This window comes from Gavia stellata, chromosome 5 (genome assembly GCF_030936135.1).
Source record: "Gavia stellata isolate bGavSte3 chromosome 5, bGavSte3.hap2, whole genome shotgun sequence".
In the NCBI taxonomy this organism is placed as follows: domain Eukaryota; kingdom Metazoa; phylum Chordata; class Aves; order Gaviiformes; family Gaviidae; genus Gavia; species Gavia stellata.
The window spans coordinates 8,738,746-8,758,751 of record NC_082598.1 but is presented as its reverse complement, the minus strand read 5'-3'; the positions used below and the strand labels follow the sequence as shown (position 1 = coordinate 8,758,751).

The 20,006-nt window shown below is 39.2% G+C and overlaps 1 protein-coding gene across 2 annotated transcripts; it reads right to left on the bottom strand.

Annotated features, from left to right (window-relative positions):
• Positions 1–206: 206 nt before the first annotated feature.
• On the bottom strand, positions 207–16,238 carry TACC3 (transforming acidic coiled-coil containing protein 3). 2 transcript variants are annotated; one of them, XM_059817692.1, is made up of 15 exons: positions 16,059–16,238; positions 15,775–15,920; positions 12,256–13,353; positions 10,962–11,052; positions 10,314–10,506; positions 9,228–9,280; positions 8,197–8,330; positions 7,996–8,107; positions 7,123–7,275; positions 4,671–4,747; positions 4,550–4,593; positions 3,526–3,686; positions 2,053–2,159; positions 1,723–1,843; positions 207–427 (listed from the first exon to the last, which is right to left on the bottom strand). In XM_059817692.1, exons 1-15 carry the CDS (start codon positions 16,236–16,238, stop codon positions 362–364), a joined length of 2,736 nt encoding a protein of 911 aa, XP_059673675.1. In that variant the 3' UTR covers positions 207–361. The 2 variants fall into 2 exon arrangements, with proteins under 2 accessions (XP_059673675.1, XP_059673676.1); XM_059817693.1 differs by lacking the exons at positions 15,775–15,920; positions 16,059–16,238 and adding an exon at positions 14,357–14,360.
• Positions 16,239–20,006: the final 3,768 nt, after the last annotated feature.

Below are 20,006 nucleotides of genomic sequence, written 5' to 3'. Positions count from 1 at the left end.
AGTGCTAAATAGAGATAAGGCCGATGCCGACCCTCACCAGCAAAGCCAGGTCGTGAGTACAGAATGTTGGTGTTCTTACACAGGGAAAAGACTAACAGGGAGATTATTAAAAGTTTTTCCTTTGAGTGACATGTAAAAATGTTACGCAAGACATTGTTACCTACTGGAAGCAGCAACTGAACGTAAGTATTCATGAACTCATGAGTTTATTGACACTTCCTACAAAAGATACAGCCAATAATATGCAAGACAAGTACACATCAAGAGTTTTATTTTTTCCCACATACATAATTAAAAAGTGAGTGAACACACAAGACAGAAAGTCAGAGAGACTAGACATATTTACAAGACAGTTAAACTATCAAATTTTTTCCATCTTCAAGATCAAGTCATCACAGATTTTTGTTAGTTCGTCATTTTCTTTAGTCTGTTGAAGACAGGAAAAAAAAAGTAGTGAGTTTCAGGTATGCCTAAGCTATTCTACATCCATGTAGTGAGCAGAGTTGCAACATGTCATGTTTGCTAACACCTGGAATAGAAATTCCATTTACATGCTAGTGACTCATGCAAATTTATTCTAAAGGACAGTCTACTTTGTAGAAGGTCACATGGCAACCTTAAGAACCTCAAGAAGCAAGCCAGAATCTACTATACTGTCCCTACTTCTTCTACAGACTTTCCCATAATGTGTGGAGACCAATTGATCTAGGGAAATAAGACTTTTCAGACTCAGCCTTTTTGTTAGATACACTGAAATTCAAGATAGTGACAGTTTAGATATTAATCTTCACAAGACAGACAACTCTGTAGCATAATGCTTTGATACTTTTACTGACGTGGCAATAACTTCCAGTTTGTGTAATTCCTTATATGGTCAAACCATTTTAATAAGAGTTCTTAACATAAAATGTTAATGTATTTATAACAGGAACAAAACTAGTTCTGTGTTAAATGGCTTGTCTCATCTCTTGAGCTAGAGGCCTACTGTTTCCCCAGCTATGCGAACCTTAGCCATAAGCCTGAAGACTAAACACAAATATGGGACACTTCCCTAACAGGAATGTGTCGGCATTATCTATTTGTGATTCTTCAATGCTGGCAAAGATACAATCATGCTAGAGTAAAACTAATAGCATGCATTTCCAGCAATGTGACTTTTAGCCCTCAAAAGCTTTTTCCTTTGAAGGGTTCTAACAAAGGAAACTGATGTGCCTTTACAAAACTTTCTAAGACTATCTATGCAATATGAAACACCGCAATCAAATACAAGGATTAATGGCCTGAACAATATTGCAAGAGTTCAGTCAATACAAAAGAGTCTGTATTAGCAATAGCTTACAAATCATGTATTTATGAGCAAGCTGACCCAGACAGCTATTCAACATTCATTCCCAGATTCTGCTCTGGGACACGTTTAAGTTTAGATCACCATCTCCTTCAGTAGTTGAGAGAACCTCCTGACACAGTAGCCTAGATTGTTCCCATAGGTGGGCTGCAGAATTGATCAAACCTTTTGCTCCAGAAAATCTAAACATACAAATGAATCTTGACATAATAGAATTGTGCCTTAAATTTCAATGTCTATTTCCCAAAGCCTGTCAGGACAGCAGCCATCAAAACCAGCAGAGTTAGCCTGGCTATTTCTAGCACTGCTACAAGGCACTTCTTGACCTAGTCTAAGGCAATAGCTTGAAGAGACTCACTCAAGGCATTTTGACTAACCTTTTGTTCAAGGCTCCTCTCTAGAGACTGGATCCTCATTTGTTCTTTGCGGAGACTGGCTTGTAGTGCTGCAGTCTCTGATTTAGCTTTGCTTCGTACCTGGGCAATTTCCTCATTTGCTCTGAAATGGAAGCAAAATGGTGTTTACATCCCCTTCAGACAGCACAGCAAAACCGTTCATAGAATCACGCTAGGTTCTTGTACTTTGGATTAATCACCAAACTAAAAATGTTTTAAGCCAAGCTTCGGTGCTAATGAACCACATTCTGCAGTAACTGTGAAAACTGTATTTTTCACTCCCAGTACTTGGCTTCTCAACACGGTACTTACTGATGCAGCTTTTCTTCAGCATGTGCCTTTAGTGCCTGGTATCTTTGCTCCTCTTTTTTAATTCTAGCCAAGTATTCTTCAGCACATTTTTTCAGAGCTTCTTCATTCTGTGCCAAGAACAAGCAGCTTAGTTAGCTTATGTGATAGTAGATAGAAGAGTCTCTCCACTTTACAAAGGGGCTATTTGACTACACCAAAGTAGCAGTATTTGTTCATCAGAATAACAGGAACAACTGTTAAGCCCTACATACCTACATAGGGACTGAAGTTCCCCCTTTCAACTCTTAACATTTATTCACCCCATTTCCCTCCCAACATATGTTTATTTAGTAGCAAGCTTTACTAAAGGGGAAAGGTCATTGAAATTAAGGTCACTAATCAGTTTTGTGTGTTTTGTTTTGTTGTTTGTTTTGGTTTTTTGGGTTTTTTTAAATCAGCTTTGTCTTAGCTTGCAATTGGCCTAAGAATAGCTAGAAATTCAATTACTTCACAGAATCCATAGAAAGATTGAGGCTTTGGACCTTGACGTAAATTAATCCAACATTAAAAGCAAGAAAGTTACCTTGGTAGGCACAGGCACTAAGACACCTTATTTTATTAGCTATTATAGCAAGTTGGAACTGTTTGAAACAAGTGCTAAGATTCCCTACTAATTCCAGCTCTTGAATTTAGCAACTTTATTTCCAAGTGATGCTTCACCCCTGTGCTAAGGAAAGGGCTTCTGAATTTCATGTGGAGCAATGGAATGGACACAAGATGAAGGAAGTCTGACATGTGTTAGTAAAACAGAAATTTAAGTCTTAACACAGATGTTATGCCTGTTTCTCAAACCTAGACTGCCAGAAACTTTAACAGGCTAGTTCTAAGCTTGAGTAAATAGGGGACATTAAAGGATAACTGAAGGGAAAAAATCTGAAGGCACTTTATAAACACCAACTGAATCGATTTTATGCATTCCATGCAATAAGGAACCATAGCTTATGCTCCTCATTAGCTTCATTCCTCCAGTCTCCGAAAATGCTGCAGAATGAAGGCCTGACTTTAGCTTAAAAAACCCAACTTGGTAAAGAACACCAAATAAAGGATTATCATTTTGACTTGTAATAGCAGATCATCTTCAGCATCCATTCAACATGATGGAGGGGAAACAAGCTGTCCTTATGCAGCAGTTGCTACATGACAGTCTGTTTCTATGATTAACAGAAAAACGATATGCATGCAGGAAGAAACAGCTCATTCTTCTGTTTGAAGAAACTTTGGCTTCTAACAGAGAGATCATTATCATACTTTAAGCCAGCCACTAAATACAACAAACCAGTAATTTTTTAAATCTAAATAAACAACAACTTCACACCTCGTTTTACAGGTAATGTCTACACTAGCTAATTAATGGCTGCTCTAGAAATTCATCATTTCCTCTCCATTAAGTCTCATTTATCTTGGAAGGATATTATTTGCATTATAGCATCTTACTTTGCGGTAACCCTCTAGCACTTCTTTCTGTTTTTCAAATCGTTTGAAGAGTTCAGAGAAAGATTTCTCCATAGAGTTCAGATCTGAAATAACTTGTTGCTTCTCTTCCACCATCCTCTGCATTTCTTTCTTTGAAAATTCCTTCTGCTTCTGAGCATCCTCTAAAGAAAGTGGAGTTAACAGGGTTACACTCATGATATTATTGAATTAGCATAAAACTAGTTTATGCATTAGCATAAAAGTAGGTCCATAGTACAGACAGATAACGCTCACACCCTCAATTCTTCCTCTTAAGCAAAAAAAGGTTTCATAATGTAGGCTAGCCTCTGAAAGGACACCATATCTTTGCTTTTAAGGAAGCAGTCATACTATCTTTATTTGCTACATACTACCTCACACCAACCCTAAGGCCATTAAAGACCAATTATAAGGTGCTTGCCCAAAGCATTCTTTTTCCTGCAATGTAGTCAAAATACTACACCTGACTTTACCATAACAGGAGCCTCAAACGTTGTGATAGAAGCAAGGAATCAAACAATATTTGTTTTCATTAAATGTACACAATAGCTGGAAGATCTGGAGGAGACTGGGGTAACAAGCCAAACTAGCATAGCAAACTCTTTCAGGACAAGTTTTTGTTAGCACACCTGAGCTATGTTTCCCATAGGCTTAAAGAAGCACAAAAAAGCTGACATAATGTTTAGTCTCCTTGAAGGACTAAGTTTAAGCACGGTACAGATTTGGATATTCAGCTTTGAACTAGGAGAATGCACCTATACAACAAGAGTTTCATTTAATGTCTTCCTAGCTTTGAAGCCACAAACTTGACTGAAGCAAAGGCCAAGTCTGTTCAGCAAGAACTCCTATCGACATGTTATCACTTAAATGAGGCCCTCACTCACCCTGGAAGCACTTGAAATATTAATGCCATCAGAAGTGAAAAAGTACTAACTTCAGTTAGTAACCTTAGGCTAAGCATGCCCCACCCCTCACAAGCCATTCAAAGTGTAAATATGGAACTTACCCATCATTTGTGTTATTGTACCTTCAAACTCAGCAACTATTTTTCTGAAAAACAATGTTGAACATAGTTAGAAAAAGCAGCTGAAGTAAATAAGCAGATAAAAATCAAGAGAGATTCATACCCCATTTCCTTGTATTCCATATGAAGCTTATCATACTTCTTTTTCCATTCCTGTGTCTCCAACTGTTTCTCTTGAACCTTTGAGGAAAAAAGTAGACCTTTATTTCTTGCACAGGAAGAGATACAACATTTGATACTCAGAACAGTCTAAAGGGCACCTTAGGCAATACGTACAACTTGATATGGAGAAAAATAAGTTCTAACTGCTTAACCGATTAAAAATTAAGTGTTTCATTACAAAGTTGAGTCAAATAAGATATAGATTGATATGTAGATTCCGCATACATGATTCCCACTCTATGTTACCAGTATCCCTCAAACGGCAAGATCAGAGCCCAACTCAGCCAACCTCTTGGCTACTCTTACTCATCCTATATGTAGATTGTTGTTCCTTGGCCAGTAATGTTCTCTCAAGGAGTAATATTCTCTCAAGTGACATATATTTCCCTTTTATTTAAAAGGCAGACAAAATAAGCCACACAAATCCACTAATCTTAACAGAGGAAAAAGCAAATACCAGAAGGCTATTCCAGTCAAGATCAAATTGTTATTGGGAGTCATTTGTACTCAACACTCAACACAATCCTCCCCCTGCCACGTTTCCAAATTTAAAGACACCTCAGTTCATTTAAGAATAGCCATACGTATTTCACATCAGTTGAATTAAAGCAGAACTCACAGTCACAGTATTAAGCATTATAAGCACTCTTTGCTAAATGCTTTGTGCAAGCTCTATGAACTTTATTTTGTCCTGGTGTTTTATTAAGAACTAACACTAACAGCTGAGTGCAGTGTGGAAGGCCTTCAATGACAGAGGCCTCATATACATAAAACAGCCTGGAATTTTAAACAAGAGAAAGTGCTAGCACATGATTACTGCCGATTTCCCCTCAAAGTTGCGTGATATACTGTACTACAGTGATTTTTGGTATTTGTTTTAGAATAAAATAATTTTAAATATATTGTAATGTTTCAGATGACAAGAGCGGAGCAACAAGTGAAAAAGGAATGTACCAAAATATAAAGAGGAAGAATTAATAATAGTTAGGCTAGAAAAAAATGTTACAAAACCAAAAATGTGTGAAGATGGAAACTGGTTAGAAACTTTCATTTGCAAACTCAGAAATGGTTCAGCAGACCCAAAAAAGCATGCTTTCACAAAGTGTTGTATTTGCCCAGAAAGAAAATTTTTTTTTCCTTTCTTCTTACTCTTGAGTTGTTTCACCAAAAAAAGTTATCTTTAAATTTCATCTGTCTTCCTTTCAAGTTAAACAAAAATGCTTGGAATTACTACATTAAGTGACACACAGCTGGAGTTATCCAGTCACACCTGTCTTGCTACAACTATGTTTGCATGTTTAAAATAGTTCTTTGAAATGAGAGATTAGAGCACCAATTTTAAGATATTACAAGCTTTACCCCCTGTTATTATATAAATTTTTCATTTTAGATCAATGCACTAGGAGCTGTCCCCTGTCAAAGCTGCACTTGTTTTCCTGTACTAGACAATATGATGCATGAAAGGTGTCCTCCTAAATGACAGAAAGCAAAAGTTACTCCTAGAAAAGCTAGTATCTTTGTACTCTAAAGGGAAAGAATAACTTAAGCAGCAAATAATCACAGGTCATCTTCGTTTGGTGTCCTTAGTCTGCAGTATAGCTAGTCCGGAATTTTGAATGCTCCATTTTCTTCTGAAGTTAATTTTGAAGTGACAAGACTAGCTTTAAGGACATTTATGCTTAAGTACTCCTATTACATTATTTAGTATTTGTAATGATACTTAACCCAGAAGCCATGACTCAAGTACTCAGATTTTTTTTGAATGGATACATAACTCTTCTTGCATCATTAAGATGGGAATTCAAAAGCAGTTTCTGTAGTGACATAGTTACAGAATATACTTGAAATCCCACCGACTACTTCTTCCCTCCTCCACTAGTGTTCTTCCCCCCCAGAGTGAGCTCCAGATCTCACTTGTTTTATTAGCTGAACATACTGTCGTTCCTCCCCATCCCACAGGAAAATTATCACTGCACTGAACTGACATTACAGTTTTATCTTGTTTTAAGGAAATAATTGTATCAGAAGACGCTGCTCTGTCCCATTGGCAAGAACAGGTACTTCCTGCTTAGTTTAATAAAGAGTATTCACATCACTGATATTAAGCCTAATCATTCTATCTGATTTTATCTGATTCTATCGGCTTTTTAGTACTGACCAGTTTTAAGGCAGAACCTGACTAATAGTGAAGTTTACCATATTTCCTCAGATACTAGCTCTGAAGAGTTCTATACCTACTGCTCCTATCAAGTGCACAGCAAGCTTTTCAGAATGAGATGCTTATGTCCAGTACAATGGAAAGAATTACCAAGTATTGAGATTCATACCAGACAATCTAAACAAAAGGGACTTTCAAGGCTATGCAAAGTTCTGCTTTGGAAGGGTCACCATACCTCTCTCTCAACCAGTTCAACAGCTGCGTCCATGTCTTTTTGGCTATATTTTAGCACATCTATAATAGCATCCACTGCAGTGTTTGAGGAAGCAGCAAAAGGGAGTGGAGGAACATCACTAGTCAGGGAGTCTGGAATTAGGGGACCTGTGTCCTGTGAGAAAAAAGTAGAGTTTCAACAGATTCCTATTTTCATGCCATTGATTAGCTGTATGCAGATTATTCAATGCTTAGTCAACATTTTACTTAAACACCCAAAACAACTCCATGACTTTGTTACCTACAAAGAGAGTAAGTTATGGTATCTTTTAAAACTAGGTAGTTATCTTTATGGTGTAACAGAAGCTACTCTACACCAATTATAGCTATCAGAAACACAGCAGATGACACCACGCTGCTCCCCATCAGTAAAAAAGGCACCATTTCAGGATGAACTGCTGTGTGCAGATCTGTTCATAAAAGGCTGTTCAGACTATAAACCTTAGACTGTAGAGCATCAAGTTTAATCAAAGTAGCGCTTTTCATCCCAGCAATGCGATTAAAGTAAAAGCTTGTCATATTTTTGTGGCTTCAGCTGCATGAAAAAGATTACTTGATTAAAGCATTCTTAAAAAAGTTCAAATTCTCCTAGACTATGTGCAATGCCACCAGTTTCCACAAAAAAGATTTTTAGTACTTAAAAAAATTAAGTCCATCAAAAAATTCAACTTTGGTATAAGTGAGTATCCAACCTGGTTCTTAAGATAACAGTTTAAATAAGCATTACATATTCTGTGATCCTTAGAATATCTGCACAAGTCTTAAGTCCAGAACCTAGCCCATCCCTTTCCCAAAATACCAACATGAAACCTGACACCCTTCCGGACACCCTTACAGAAGTTGTAAATGTTCCCAGAAGATCTAGTCCTTTTGGTTTTTCTTCATTTTGAAGACTCACTGCAGGCTTTTCAGCTTCCTCAAGCAATTTACTTAAATCGGCAACAGGGCTAAAAATGAACAAACATACACCATTATATTCAAGCACTGCCTTTCTTTGTAAAGCTATTACCACAACCTAGACTAAGTCAATACCTACCCATGCTGAAGTGGAGGCTTCATGATATTCATATCTGTTTCGATAGTACCAGAAATTGGTTTTTTTGGACTGTCTCTCAATAGAGGGTCAAACTTCAAATACAGCGACTGTTTCCTCAAGGCAGACTCTTTGAACTGAAGGGAAAGAGGCATAAACTGGTAGATATGCTATGAAGCAGCATAACACACATTCCACATACACACATAAATAATCCTCTGGAGAGAGGGTGAGCCTATTCTTCAGTGGCCAAAGCATTGTTCTCAGGAGAAAAATTATGTAAGAGAACTCAGTGCCCACACACTTAAGTCCTTATGTAATATGAAGCAAACTCAATCTGCTCACAGACAGAACCAAAGGGGCAAACATTTATGAACTATTCAAAACCAGCAGAAGACACTAACATGGAAAGTTAGTATTGTAAGCTGAATGAGCAGTGCATGTCATTCTCTGTCTTCGGTCATACAACAATAAGGACAAACACAGCATGATCAGAAAAACTTCAATTCCATATATTCACTGTATATTCAGAGCCACTCCTACTCTGGACCAAAGTAAGAGAAAGAATAACTAAGCTGAACTGATTACAACATGACATGCCCAATTTAGAGACAGATTTCCTGAAACTGCCCATAAAATTCAAGAGCTTAGAAAAAAAATATTTTCAAAACAATGATCCTGCACTTTCAAAGCATTATGTTCTTGCAGTTTTGGCAAACAGAGAGGTGAAACATCATCTATCTCTGTTTCACCGCTATTGAAGGAAAATAGCACCCTTAGCAAACTGAAAGCAAAAGATCTCTGATCCTTAGCAGAATTTCTTAAAACTACATCTCCTTCTACCACCACCCCCTGCCCAGCCTTGCTGGCACATTCTTTTGGAATAGAACCTATATTTCTGCGGGCAAGTTCAAAGTCAAGTTATTTCATTAAAACAGTTATTTCATTAAAACATTTAAGGCTTGACAGTTTTGTTTTCCCTTCCTCTCCCCTCTGCCAGGGAGGCAAACAAAACATCTCAATGTCATACTTACTGATGAAGTCCCAAACTGTTCCAGATAGTCTATTTCTATGCCCATTCCTAGAACTGGAAAAGGACATTACATAATGAAGATGCAATATTGTCATATTGTCTTACAGTGACACACCCACAGACAGAAAAAAATAGGTATGTGTATAAAGCAAATAAATCCCTGCTCTCATCTCATGATAGGTTTTTCATTTGCAAAAAATACTGTATTTGGACCTAAAAAAAAAAAATCAGGCAAAGATTTTTAAGCTAAGTGAACTTACAGCTTCCATTTGTCCCCAAATACCTGTAAGAATATGCAGAATTTAACACATAGTTGAAGAACTTCTGTTGTTCTATGGTTAAAGTGGCAAGCACACTCAGATATTCTACTCCTTTATATAATGCTTCGTAAAAGAGTAGGATCAGCGATCTCACCGTTAAAATTAGCACACAGCTCAGATTTGAACAATGAAGTTATAGCCATTTCTCAATATACTGATTCCACTCAATTATTAAGATAAGTAATAGACTGCACTGCAGTCAAATTACTTGCTCATCCTTCCACACCATGCTCCTACAAGGAATAACCCCTCCAGGTGGATAAGTCACAGCTATGTAGTAAGCTTTCAAGACAGGCATGCAAGTGCAGAAAGACCATCCACACTGCAATATGAAATCAGTATTCAAGCAGTGCTAAGGCCTGCAGTAATCTAGAAGATTCACAAATACAGGCAGTTGCATAGCTCTAGTGCTCTCAATTTCACAAGTCCTTAATACCAGAAGTGATTTTAAAGGAGCATTTTTTCAGCACAGTAAGCTGCCACTGAAACTAAAAGAAAGATTGTTTCTGTACCAGCCTAAATTTCACCCTTCCAGGCAGCTGAATGCTAATAGCCAGCTTTTTGAATTTAGCTTAATCCAGAGAAAGTTAGAAATATGCTTAGGTACATTTCCCAACCCTGCTAGTCATTGTAGGTTTTACAGTGCTTTCAGAAGAGCGAGATGAGAGACAAAACTAGAATCAATGCCAAAACTGAAGTAGAGAAGTACATACACAGAAGTTATTGTAACACTATCTTTTCAGTCTGTTCTAAAGAAATGCCCTTACCTTCTGATGATGGTCTGAAGAGCTCTTCAGGTTCAGTGTTAGCTGTCTGCTCATCTGCTGTTATTTCAGTTCTGTGGGAACTAGGTTTAATTTCTTCTGCAGACATTGACTTTCTTCCACTGTCAGCAGAAACCAAATTATCTTGAGGGGGGACATTAGCTGGAGACATTTTAGATGGGCTCATTTGCTTCTCCTGATGAGAAAAACACAATCCTTTTTACTGTTAAAATAATGATTTAAATGCAATGAAAATCACAATAATGATCAAATTGGTTTTTCATAAACTAGCTGGGCAGCCAGCATAATAAACCAAGAGTAAACAGGCGTAGAAACTAAACTACCAACACTGAGTACAGCTCATATTATACAGGAGTCACTTTTTTAGAGTCCACACCCTTATGTTTGTCCTTATATGTGACTGCCTGATCAAAAAAAGATACTAAATACCAAGTTAACAATTTGGCTGTCTCTGATGTTACCTTCAAAAGACAAGTCTGCACAGTCGATATTCATTCTAGAGCTGCTAAAGATGCATAAAAACACTAATACTTAGACAAAAATATCAAATGCGGGTTTGACAAGGTTAAGTCAAAGAACTCTGTTTCATGGAACACTTTGTAAAAACTGACTATCTTTCCTATACTTTACCATGACTATCTCTCCTGGAAGTTCAGCTTCTGCTTGAACTCCTGGCTTGTCTTCTTGAGTTCTTGGCTTGTCTTCTACCACACTCTGCTTGCTGATTTCCATAAAGAAAAAAAAAAATCAAAATCCAAGTCACACAGACAGTTCTGAATTCTATATTACCAGATATACCGAAGCATTGAACAAAGTAAGCTTCTTTGAGAGTTTCTACCGCCACAGTACAGGAAGCTTTATAGAGGGTGGGGATGTAAATTCACTGTCTTGCCTGGTGACAACTTAAATGACAGAAAGCTCTCCCTCCATCAGAAGCAGTGTTATATGGGAAGCAGAAAGTCACAACAGTATCACTTATTCCTATTCACTTAACACTGTTCTCTTACTTCCATTTGTTAAGCTCATTTTTTTTTTAATTAAAGATAGGCTTTTTGTTTAATTAAGAACAGAATTACAAGCAGCCTGCTACTCTTCCCAAAGTAATGCAGTGATTATTGGTGTAAAGCACAAAACTTCTCTAATGAAGTCCAATACTTTAGTTACTGCTAACAGGACAAACTTAACTTTTCATCTTGGTAAACAGTAGCTGATCACATTACACAGGGAGCAAGAGAGCAAACATTTCTGTCAAATGAACAGCTTGTGCCAGTCTAGTTCTGGTAAGCACCTGGCTACCTATATGCTGACATTTTAATAGTTAGACTTTCTAGGAAAGGCAACACAAAATCTCAGATTCTCAAATAAAAAGCTTTATGTGGTGCCAAAAAAAAATGCAACTTCAGTGACAGGCCTTTTTATTGGAGAGAGCCTTCAGATACCAAGCACACACAAGGAAGAAACAGCACCTCAAGAGTTCAGCCAACACACTAAGCAGGTAACAGAATTGCCTAGTCCCCTCACACGCTGCATGATGTGCAACACTGCCGCCCACTTACCTGTTTTTTTGAAAGACAGCAGCAGTCAGCTGATTCTCCACATTTTACTCTAATCTTGGAGGAGTGGGGAAAGCGACACTTGACCAAGGTACTAATGTAATGCTCTTCACATATAAGCCTGTTGCCTCTCACTCCTCCAGATTTAAGAACACCTTTTGCCCAGAGCTAGTCACCTCCGCATGGTTTCCCCAATGAGATCTTTGCTGTTGCAACATACTGTTTTAAAGGCTACAAAGTGCAATTGACACAGCCAACCTCAGAGGGAGGAAACGGAGGAGGTAGGAACGAACTAGTTAAAGATACCCTCTAACTATCTTTCCCTCACATGAGTTCAAGGTGTTTCTACATTCAGCTACAGATTTACTTACGGATTTTGGGGTTCTCTTTTCTCAAGAGTTTCACAGGTACTTGGTCTGTTGTGCTGCTCCACTGAAAGAGGCTCCCTTCTTGATGAAGTACTATCCTGCTCCTCTTGCAGGTGAACTTTCTGAAGGCTAGGTTTAGAACACTTGAGGGAGCTGGAAATTTTAGAGCCTCCTCCAAATGGATTAAAGTTTGGATCATCAAGTTTGTCCCAGTCAAACTTATAAGATGCTTTGGGAACAGGAATTTCATCTTCCACATTACTTTTATTTTGCACTTCAATATTCTCTGTTTTTGTTTTGGTAACAGGAATTTTTTTGGAAGGTGGCTTAATTCCAGGTCTTTTACCTAGTTTCTTAGGAGGTGGCTTTCTAGCCATGGTATTATCAAAGTCAAACTCCAGTTTTACCGGTCCAGCCTTGGTGACACCAGGCTTTTCTGCAGGTACCCCTTTGGAGATGGCCAGCTCTTCTGCAGGCTTCAACTCTTCTGCAGAGGCTTTTTCTGCTACTGAATCGTTCTGCAGCTTCGATTCCCCAGTTTTAAAAGAATTAGTTACATCAGAACTACTGGGACCTAAGTTGCCAGATAACTGTACAGGTGGTGCAGGTGCTTCTGCTAATCCCACTGAATTATCAATTTGGGTCACATCTGTGGAAGCAGACTTCACATCCTGCACAGAGTCTCTGATTGCTTGCTTAGGGGACATCTTGGATTTTTTAGGCTCCAACTCTCTCAATACAGGTTCTTTTCCACAGAAAAGAGTCTTCTCCTCTTCACTTGAGCGCTCTGTACTTGCTGTGGCTGAAGCAAAAGGAGCTGTATCATCCAGCAGAAGAGAATCATTACTTTTTTCAGAAGTTTTCTCAGGGCTGCTAGATACTCTGACAGGAGCCTTTTGCAGATTTCCAGGAGAATGCTGCAACTGCACTGAACTTTGAAAAGGATTGATGTCATTTAAGTTATCAAAATCAAGATTGTAGGAACCTCGACTTTTCACTGGCATCTCATCATCTGGGTAAGGAGTTGTGCTGGCCTTCTCTGGCATTTGTGTATTTATCACTGTATTGTTTGCTTCAGCATCAGTCTCTTGTTGACGTGTGCTGCATTTAAAAAAAAGAGATCACACATGCTATGGCTTTTTTTAGACATCATTTGAAATCATCTTTAGAAAGATATTTGCACAAGTAGCTTTGCATGCTCAGAGTAATCTGATTTGACATAAGGCAGCTGACAGCGAAAGAATATCATTAACAGCAAGAATTCAGTTGCCAGCTAAACAGTCAGAAGTTATGAGCTGTAGTACATACGAACTATAAGGAGATCAATCCTTGAAGCTAGTCAGTATTCTTAAGCTATCTGTTCTACACAGCTACGTTACCTTACACCAGTCATCACCGGAGACTGCTCTACTCACTACAGCATATGGAGATTTCCATTTCACTAGATAGTGAAATATACATTGTTTAGGAGGAGTTATTAATAGTAAGCAGCTCAAACACAGGCACGACTAGTAGTACATCTTCATGTGGATTCATCTATGAGTCATGACAGACTCACAAGTCTAGGACCAAACTGAGCTTGGTTCTCCCATTCTAGTCATTACTTTGTCTAGTCATTCTGGCAGTTATTTTTCCCCTGAAAGTATGCACCAGCATTTCGTCTATGAGGGCCCACATACCAAAACAGAACCTGGACTTCAGGTACAATAAACTCTGTACAACAGCAGATCTGAAGAGCGAAGTAGTAAAAAAGAAAGTACTTCTCCAGTAAAAGAAAGATAAGATTCTATAGCAAAAGAAACAGGTTAAAGAGAGTTTGTGTACTCACTATTGCTAAGTATTCTACAAGTTATCGCCCTCCACTTTATTTCCCCAAGCTCTACTCAACTTTTGAGGCTTAGCCTCAGACTACAGAGAGTTAAGCCATTACTTCCTGAAACAGGATTTCCTCCCATTGTTTTGTCCCTTCGTAAAGTTATTATTTCTATGTGCCATCCATATCTGCTGTAGAACAGAACACGATTAAAAGCCACTCACTAAAAACACCACTTTGATAAACCCGAAAGCAAAGGCGGGAGATAAGAGTTCAGGAAGTCCTTCTCACCCGGTTTGAGTGCCTCTTCCCTGCAACAGTTCAGCCCCAGGCTTGTTCAACTACTCAGGCCCCTCCCATTCTCCTTCAGTGCTTAACCTAATAAATGCCAGTCGAGAGGGAGACACCTGCTTGAAACTTAATTCCTTGAGACTAGTCAAAAGTGACACCCTTCAGCAACACCCAGTCCTTTAGCTTATTTGCTACAAACAAATGCTTACATTTTAAAAGTAGAAAGGACATGTGCAGTAGAAGCTGTATCTTGACACGTACTTATGCCCTAACGAAAACCAATTCAGTGCTAGCTCTTTTAACTCAATTGAACCTTGTATGTACTAAATCTTCATTTATTTGTGTGAGCAGTAAGTTTGGGGCATAAATACAATTAAGCCTTTTAATTGCAGTGGCTATCTCAGAAGTACTTTTCTAGAGTATACATGCAAGTTAAGAGTTGAAGAAAATCTATACACTTGAAGAACATTTAAGTGTTCCCATCTTCTTCCCTTCTACCCTTCCCAAAAACAAGAATAGGGGTCAAATGAAAGTATTGGGTAGTTAAAAACAAGCAAAAGGACGTATTTTCTTGCAGAAGACAAAGCTAAGATTGAGACTTCTTGCCACTGGGAATTATAGATGTCATATTTACACAAGTTTAAAAAGGGGCTAAAAAAGTCAGTAACTAAAATATGCATTGAGGCCTATTAAATAACATTGTCATAACATTATTATACCATTATAACAATATTTCTAGTAAAGCAGAGTTGCAAAACCTCTAACTGGAACACTGTAGACTTTTATGCCCTTCTCTACACAGCTACCATAAACCACTGAGACCCAAGCCGCTAGACTGTAAAGGCGCACAAACTTGTTCATGCTTGGGATTGATGTTATATTCACTTTGTGTTGCTAAATATTCTTTAATCTTAATACTCATTGACTCAAGGTGTCAATTCAAGCTAACCCTTCAGAAGATGCATCTTAAGGAGAAAAATCTTAAGAGATAAAACTGTACTTAACATACAAGAGAAGAAATTAAGGCTTAGCTTTAAGGATTAGCTTCAGAATAGCTATAGTCTCACATGAAAACCTTATTATAGGAAGCGGTTTTGTACGTTTTGCCTAACATCTCTTTTCTCTTAAACTATTTATCCATATCATAAGTCACCTCTATGAAATCAGTTACTGAGTAGGCAAAAATAGAGTTCAGTATTCAACATTACAACCAAGATAACTGTCATTACTTTTAAGAAAATTTTATCTTTGAAAAAGAGTTCATACAAAGTCAGCATTAATTTTGGTCCTTTTGTGCAGTTTACATCTTGTTATAAAATACAAAATTACATTTTAACCATACAGGTTTATAATGGGGAAAAATTAACTTGAGTATGTCCCACATTGCTAATACTACTAGCAGTGAACATGTTACTTACTCAACATTGACAGGTGCAGATAAAAGATCATCCACCAAGGCCTCACTGCAATCATCAAGCGTGAATGTAGTATCAAGTTTGTCCGACATAGTCGGACTTAAGATTTTTCGAGTCTGAGGATCTCTTAGAGGAGTTTGAAAGGTTACCTTTAAGAAAGGGGCAGGGGGAAGAAAAAGGAAGAACATAAACACCACAATATTTTCAAGCTCCAAATAGCATATGCATTCAGTAGCAGACATCATAGAAGGCAAAAGAATATAATCAATACAAAAGCAAAAGTTTACCTTCATAGCTTTTGCCACGCTTTTTGGTGGCAAGTTTTCTTTCTGGGACAGGCGTAGAATAGAAGGTCTCCCTGTAGGTTCCGGTAGTGCGAAGAAAAAGCCACAGTCTTCCGCTGTTAGATCATCATTGATGTTTCCTCCGTTTTCTCCATTTTCTGCATTTAAAATCTGCAGACTCATTCTAGAACATCAACACATACAACATCGCAGCATGAATGAGAGGGTGTGGTCAGCCAGATGCACTTTCAGATAATCAAAGAAGTTGGAAGCCTGGCACTGGCTAGCAAAGATTAACAGCTTCAAAAGAAGTTTTAAAAGTATTGAAAATCTTCATATGAAAAGTTATATCTCAGAAGACTCTGAAAACATCTAAATGCAGCACTGCACAGCCCCTCTGCTTTTGTTAGGGGTCTAGTAAGTTAATTGTTGATATTACACTTTCCACAGTTAATGTTATAACCTTACTAATTAAGACACCTATCCTTTAAGGCGAGTCTGTCATTTGCAAGTTTCTTCGTTCCCAACCCCTTAAAGTCAGTAGTGAGGTATAGTCACATCTCTTGTAATAGGGCATCTACCCAAGCAAAATTACAGCTTTTGCAAGGGGCTGATGACAATAATTCCTCCATTTTATTCACATGGTTTATTACTACATTGTACATCAGCAAGCAGCAAAAAACAAATTCAGTTAGTTAGGGTGTGTTTAGGATCAGAGTCCTGAATAAAAGTATTTAGCTTTTTCCTGCACTGTCTGAGCACGTGCTGCTTTTGTAAGACACATGGTACTCAAGAATCCTTTGCAGCATAGTCATTATTGGTATGGAAATCTGAAAAAATATAATTAAAAAGGTATTTCTTAAATATTGTTCTTACATTGGACATAGACAAGCTTTAGTAGACCATATAGGCTGATCTAATCTTATAGTGGATTTCAAGTGTGAAGGACTTTAAGCTCAAGCTTGCATCACATCTAGGATTAAGGATGAAAACAAGTTAGAAATGGAGAAGGAACACATTTCAAGTATCCCAGACAAGCCACCATGTTATAGGTACTTGAACTCTGTCTACCTTTTATTCCCATTGGAGTCTCCACTGTTCTTACAGGATTAAGATTTAATACTCAGTGATGCTACTGCTGTTTCTTTAAAAGAGAAACAGACAAAAAACAAAAAAGACCAGAGTACAGAAGGCATGTTAAGCAAGATCTAGGCATAACCACTGTCCACGAAGATGACCCCTGAGAAGCACAGTTAGTTATCGTTCAAACCACTAACAAAGCTATTTCTTTCATAAGAACTGATGTGTTATCTTGTACCACCTATGCAAGATAATCAGTATCATCAAGTGGAGGAGATGTTGGCTTTCTGTAATGGATAATCATTCCAGATCTCAAATGCTTGATTTGACCAAACAGCCAATCCTTAGCTTACTTCTCCATCCCCCATCATGCAGTCAAGATTAATCCAGAAAAATCAGCTGAAGACAACTCCAAATCATTGTCTTCATTGTCATAAGAGGTAACAAGAACACTCCCACTGAAAATTTTAAGTCATGTTTTCAATCTCATTGCCTTTATATATTCAAATTTCTGTATTTAAGTCTCTGCACACATTTCATCTCTCCACTGAGCTCAGCTGCTTTGTCTGCAAGCCCGACAACAGCACTTTTAATCAGCAATGGAATGCAAACAATGGCTACAGAAGCAATGGCAAGCAAAGCACGGCTGTATTAGCTATTTTTTCATTCCTTCTTTATTCTTCATCATATTCATACTTTAGCTTAAGTTATTTTATACATGAAGTATTTTTACATAAAAAAACTTGTAGAACTTGAAGCGAACATCACTGCTTTCCTTCATTCCAAACTAAAACTGAGTCAACAGATCAAGTGGATCTTTACATACTATAGTCATTTAGCATAATTACTTTAGAAATGAAGCCTAGGACATGAAAAAGTTGGCAACACCTTCTAAAGCAAGCTCCATAAGCATGGGAGGTTTGTTTGGAGACTTCCTCAGGTTTTTCATGGAGCTACTTGTGCACCATTGCTAAACCAGATTCAGATCATTACAATATCCAATAAATTGACATCATATACATACACACACCACATTTGCCCAGCATTTTAGACATTAAATTTAAAAATCAAACTCCCTTCTAGGATTAAATGATTTAAAGTAGTTCAGCATTTACTTAAAATATTTGCAGCCATGATTTGATCTAAATTCTATTTCACAAGTTCATTAGCTAGTAGTGTGATAAAGTGAAAGGGGAATGGAGGCTTTATTAAAAACATCTTTTTGTTTAAAGTAGTCATTGTCCAATGCCTGCGAGTATTGTGAAAGGCAGCAAGTTTTCCCGCTATGGCCCATCAAATCTCACAAAAATGAAACTGCTCCACATTTTAGAAGACTATTTATCCAAGCAGTCTGTCATTCTGTATTTGAGAATGAACATAAATTCAATTACATCAATAATAAAACCTCAGGTACCTATCATTTGTAAATTGAGGGCTTCATGGCAATTACCTATTGTTTAATAATCACAAGGGCACAACGTCCAAAACACCAGTGTGATCTCAAATACCTAAAAAGCCACTGAACATGCAGGGCAAAGATGGAATTTTTCTACTGAATTATCTTTCTGAACTCCTCCAGTGTTAAGCTGCAGAGCATTTGCTCACCAAGTAACTTACTAGGTGCTGTGAATATTTCCATACAAACTGACACAGAGCTGACTGCTATGTATTTTTTTAGTGCCAACACCTTAATTCAGAACAAATAAACACTATTCTGGCTAACCTACCCCTTCATAATCACAACCTTCCCCTGACTACAGAAGTCACCCAGCTCTCAACAGACCGTTTGAGGAAGGGGAATGGGCAGCAGTTTTAGTAGAAATCAAGCTTGGGAGGCAGCAGATGTGGAGCCCCGGCCCAGCCGGCCTCGTTAACGCCCGGAGCAGGCACTCGGGGCCCGCAGCTTGTTGCAGGGGAACAAAAGATGGCCTTGGCCTTCGGCGGCTGGGTCAGAGGCAGCTGCTGGGGGCGGGAGCCGGCGATGTGGGGCTCCTCCGGGCCGGGCATGGGAGAGGAGGAGCAGTAAGGCCGGGGAAGGCTTTACAGGCTTTCCAGGAAAGCACCGTCCCTGCCCATCATCGCACCTAGCCATGCTTTAAGTAAAAAAAAAAAAACCCCACACCAAAACCCCAAGCCCTCCCCCAGCCCCCCAATTCACCGGGGTGCCCCCAACACTCCTGAGTCACCCTATGCCACGACAGCCCCACATCACCCACCTCGAAACTCAGCGGGGTGCCCTCAGCAACCCCCAGCCATCTGAGCTGCCAGAGCCTCCCTCAGCCCCATACAGCCCCCAGAGCCACCCACATATCCTCGCCCCCCCACACTCAGAGGCGACCCGACGTCCCCCTCTGACCCCTATCACCCTCAAAACGCATAGAGAAGCTCCCAAGATCCTCCTGAGCCCCACCTCACCCCTAAACTCATGGGGGAGCCCCTGACCTCCACTCCCCTCACCCCCGACCCTCCTCCCCATCACCCCCAAGCTCTCAGCTCCGCTTCATCCCCAAACTCACGGAGGATCCACTCAGATCTCTTAGTCCCAAGCTCACAAAAGCGCCCCTGAGACCCCTCGACAGGGGCTACCTCAGCCCCACATCCCCAAGCCTGTCGTCGTCCCCCAGCCCCACACCACTCCCAAGCTCACAGAGGGGGTCCCCGAGCCTGTGTTCCCCCCCTCCCAGCCCCACACCACCCCCAAACTCACAGAAGGGGTCCCCGAGCCCCCCCCCCCGGCCCTCCCTCACCCAAACTCAGCGGGGCAGCCCGCAGCTCCGTAGACGATCGGAGCTGTCCCCTCCCCAGCACCCCAAAGGACCCCTACCTGCCGGCGGGGCCCGGGTGCGAGCCCACAAGGCGCTCGGCTGAGGC

Coding starts and splice junctions, on each gene's coding strand:
- TACC3 (XM_059817692.1), bottom strand. CDS start 16,238: ATGAGTCTGCAGATTTTAAATGCAGAAAATGGAGAAAACGGAGGAAAC. Junction 8,108..8,196: donor AAGCCTCCACTTCAGCATGG/GTAGGTATTGAC, acceptor GTTCATTTTTAG/CCCTGTTGCCGATTTAAGTA. Junction 4,748..7,122: donor TTGAACTGGTTGAGAGAGAG/GTATGGTGACCC, acceptor TTTTCCTCAAAG/GTTCAAGAGAAACAGTTGGA.